Source organism: Pyxicephalus adspersus, chromosome 4 (assembly GCF_032062135.1).
Source record: "Pyxicephalus adspersus chromosome 4, UCB_Pads_2.0, whole genome shotgun sequence".
Classification (NCBI taxonomy): Eukaryota; Metazoa; Chordata; class Amphibia; order Anura; family Pyxicephalidae; genus Pyxicephalus; species Pyxicephalus adspersus.
Genome location: NC_092861.1, coordinates 30,958 through 33,356, shown reverse-complemented (window position 1 = coordinate 33,356; position 2,399 = coordinate 30,958). Strand labels below are relative to the sequence as shown.

The following is a 2,399-nucleotide window of genomic DNA, read 5'->3' as shown; positions in this document are numbered from 1 at the left end:
CTGTTGGTGGATTATATATGAACCATCATATTGTTACAGCATGTACAGAATTGTGCACAATATGATACAGGGGTATGTAATAGTGTTATGTATCCTTTTATAATGTATCTTTTTACAGCTGTTTGGAGGCTGTAGAAGCTCTACACAGTGCTGAAAAACCCCAAATTTTTCCTCACATTGACTTTAATAGTGTTCGGCTTTGACATTCGTCCACCCCAATTTTTTTGCTACATTCGAGGGAATAGCTGCCGAATCGAATAGTGAGGTATTCGACCAACACTATTCATGACTTTCTGCAGCTGAGGTCAGAGTTCCCATGTATGGTGTTTGTCTGGTCAGACATAGTGGGAAGGACCAATTGGCGAGGGGCGAGATCAATAGAGAAGATTAATAAAACCAGAATAAAGGTCAATAAAGAAATTGGTAGGTTTGTGGCAAGGAACGGTGGTGTGGTGGTGAGGGAGCTGGAGGAGGAGACTTGGCGCTACTTGCGAAGAGATGGGGTGCACTTGAATGCCATAGGCACTGATATGTGGTTTTTAGATTTGCAGGATGGAGTTCAGCGTGCCCTTCGAGGAGGGGAGGGGCGCTCAAGGGTGAGGTGTCACGTTTGTGCGTTGTTGCGGTTGGGATATGGTGGAAGGTATCAGTTTGGGGGTAATGTTGTGGAAAGGGGGCATCCAGGATGGTGGGGTGCCCCCTTATATTGGTATAGTGGTGGGCCCTGACGCGGTGCTGGGTGGCTAAGAGCCAGTGTGGTGGTAATATTGATGGTTCTGTTACCGGGTTGGCGTTGACTCAGATCTGCTCTCTGCAAGAAAAGTCCTCACAGCACCTAACACATCACAAGCCTGTTCTGGGAAGTTTTTTGTATTATTCTATAATGAAGTTTATGTTAATATACACATTGAGATTTATACCCCGTTTGACTGGGTTTTGCTAATCCTAATATTTTTGTAAACCATGGCTTTGCTTTAAAAGCACCCTGTTGGCACCCAGTTGGAAATACTGCCATGATATTGGGGAGCCATGATGGTGCCATGTAACATATCCACTAACATCAGCCAGACATGATGAGGTAGCTGCACCCTTATTAATGATCAGTCATGGAGAACCCCCGTAAAGGGACTACAAGGCCCAGCATGGAATGGCTCCTCTGTGATTATATAGTCACTCACCATCCATGGTGAAGAGAAGGAGGACTGTGTCCATCTCAGATACAGATGGCAGGACGCCTTTCACAAAGTCTTCATGGGAGATGGCGAATTCAGCTCCCTAGGATAAGCAAACCACTAGAAATATTTATGATTTTCTTTGATAATACAGAGGTAAGAGTTTTTTTCTTGAATTAATGGCAGGTAAGTCTCACATTTGGAGCTCCTAGCTCCACCTACTCAGTGTGGCTTTTATGAGAATGTTTCACTCTGGCCACTTCATTCATACACCATGCAGCAGCAAAAAGTGAGACTTTCAGCAGCAAAATTGCAGCACCAGCCAGGAATTTAGGAAAAATCTATAGGAATTCACCCGTGATTGGAAGAACAGATTGGGGTGAACATTTTCCTATGTGAGCACAGGAAGTAGCAGTGTCTGTCGGCCACTCACCAGTGGGGTCAGGTCACCCTCCTTGTTCTTTATGCTTTCATATCCTCCATTTATAAAGCCGCGCACGTCTTTCCAGTCTGCAAATAGTCACATGACAGACAGTCAGCCACGAGCACTCGTCTCGGGGCCCCCCACCATATTTTCATTTATTCCAGGAATGTTCTCCTCCCTCACCTCTAACTCAAACCAGGTGACAACTTTATTTTGATCACACAAACTGGGAGGGGTTAATATGCAAATCAACCAATCAGCTGCAAGAGGCACCTGGAAATACTGTGGGCTGCCTTTTGTATATTGAACCTGCTATCTCTGGGCTCTCCTTGCTTCTCTGTGATTAGCTTTTCTGGTACACATGACTAGCATGCGGCCAGGAAAATAAAATCAGTACTCCTGATCTCCACCCAAGAATCAACATAGCAGCCCTTGTGTGTCTCCTATGCTGGGGTTTCCCTTTAAATAAATGGCAGTATAGAGAGGCCCGTAGCCATAAGACTTTAGGCGCAGGGCATACATGACAGCGTGTGAGGCATAGCCCAGGGGTGGTAAGTCGTATTAAATTGTGATAACGCTTTGGGAGGGGCAGTGGGAGCAAGGGGGGTGTGGGAAGTGGGAGGCTTTTTTTTAGGAACAAAAAGATTGGTATAGTTTTTTGCATTTGATAGGTTTTGGCGGTTGGGGTCTTGGAAGGTAAGGATCCTGGGCATTTTAAGTTGGTAGATTTTGGCAGGAGGGATCCTATTTGGTGGGGTCCCCTCTTTATGAAGGTCATGGCTCCTGAGCCAGTGCTGGGCGGC

The 2,399-nt window shown here is 45.8% G+C and overlaps 1 protein-coding gene across 1 annotated transcript in view; it reads right to left on the bottom strand.

Moving 5' to 3' along the window:
• Window positions 1-2,399, bottom strand: part of GCKR (glucokinase regulator) — a gene marked incomplete in the record, with an annotated part of 24,172 nt that overhangs the window by 10,431 nt on the left and 11,342 nt on the right. The window contains 2 exon segments of the mRNA XM_072408485.1: window positions 1,179-1,275; window positions 1,606-1,682. Of these exon segments, the coding sequence (XP_072264586.1) occupies window positions 1,179-1,275; window positions 1,606-1,682 (174 nt within the window).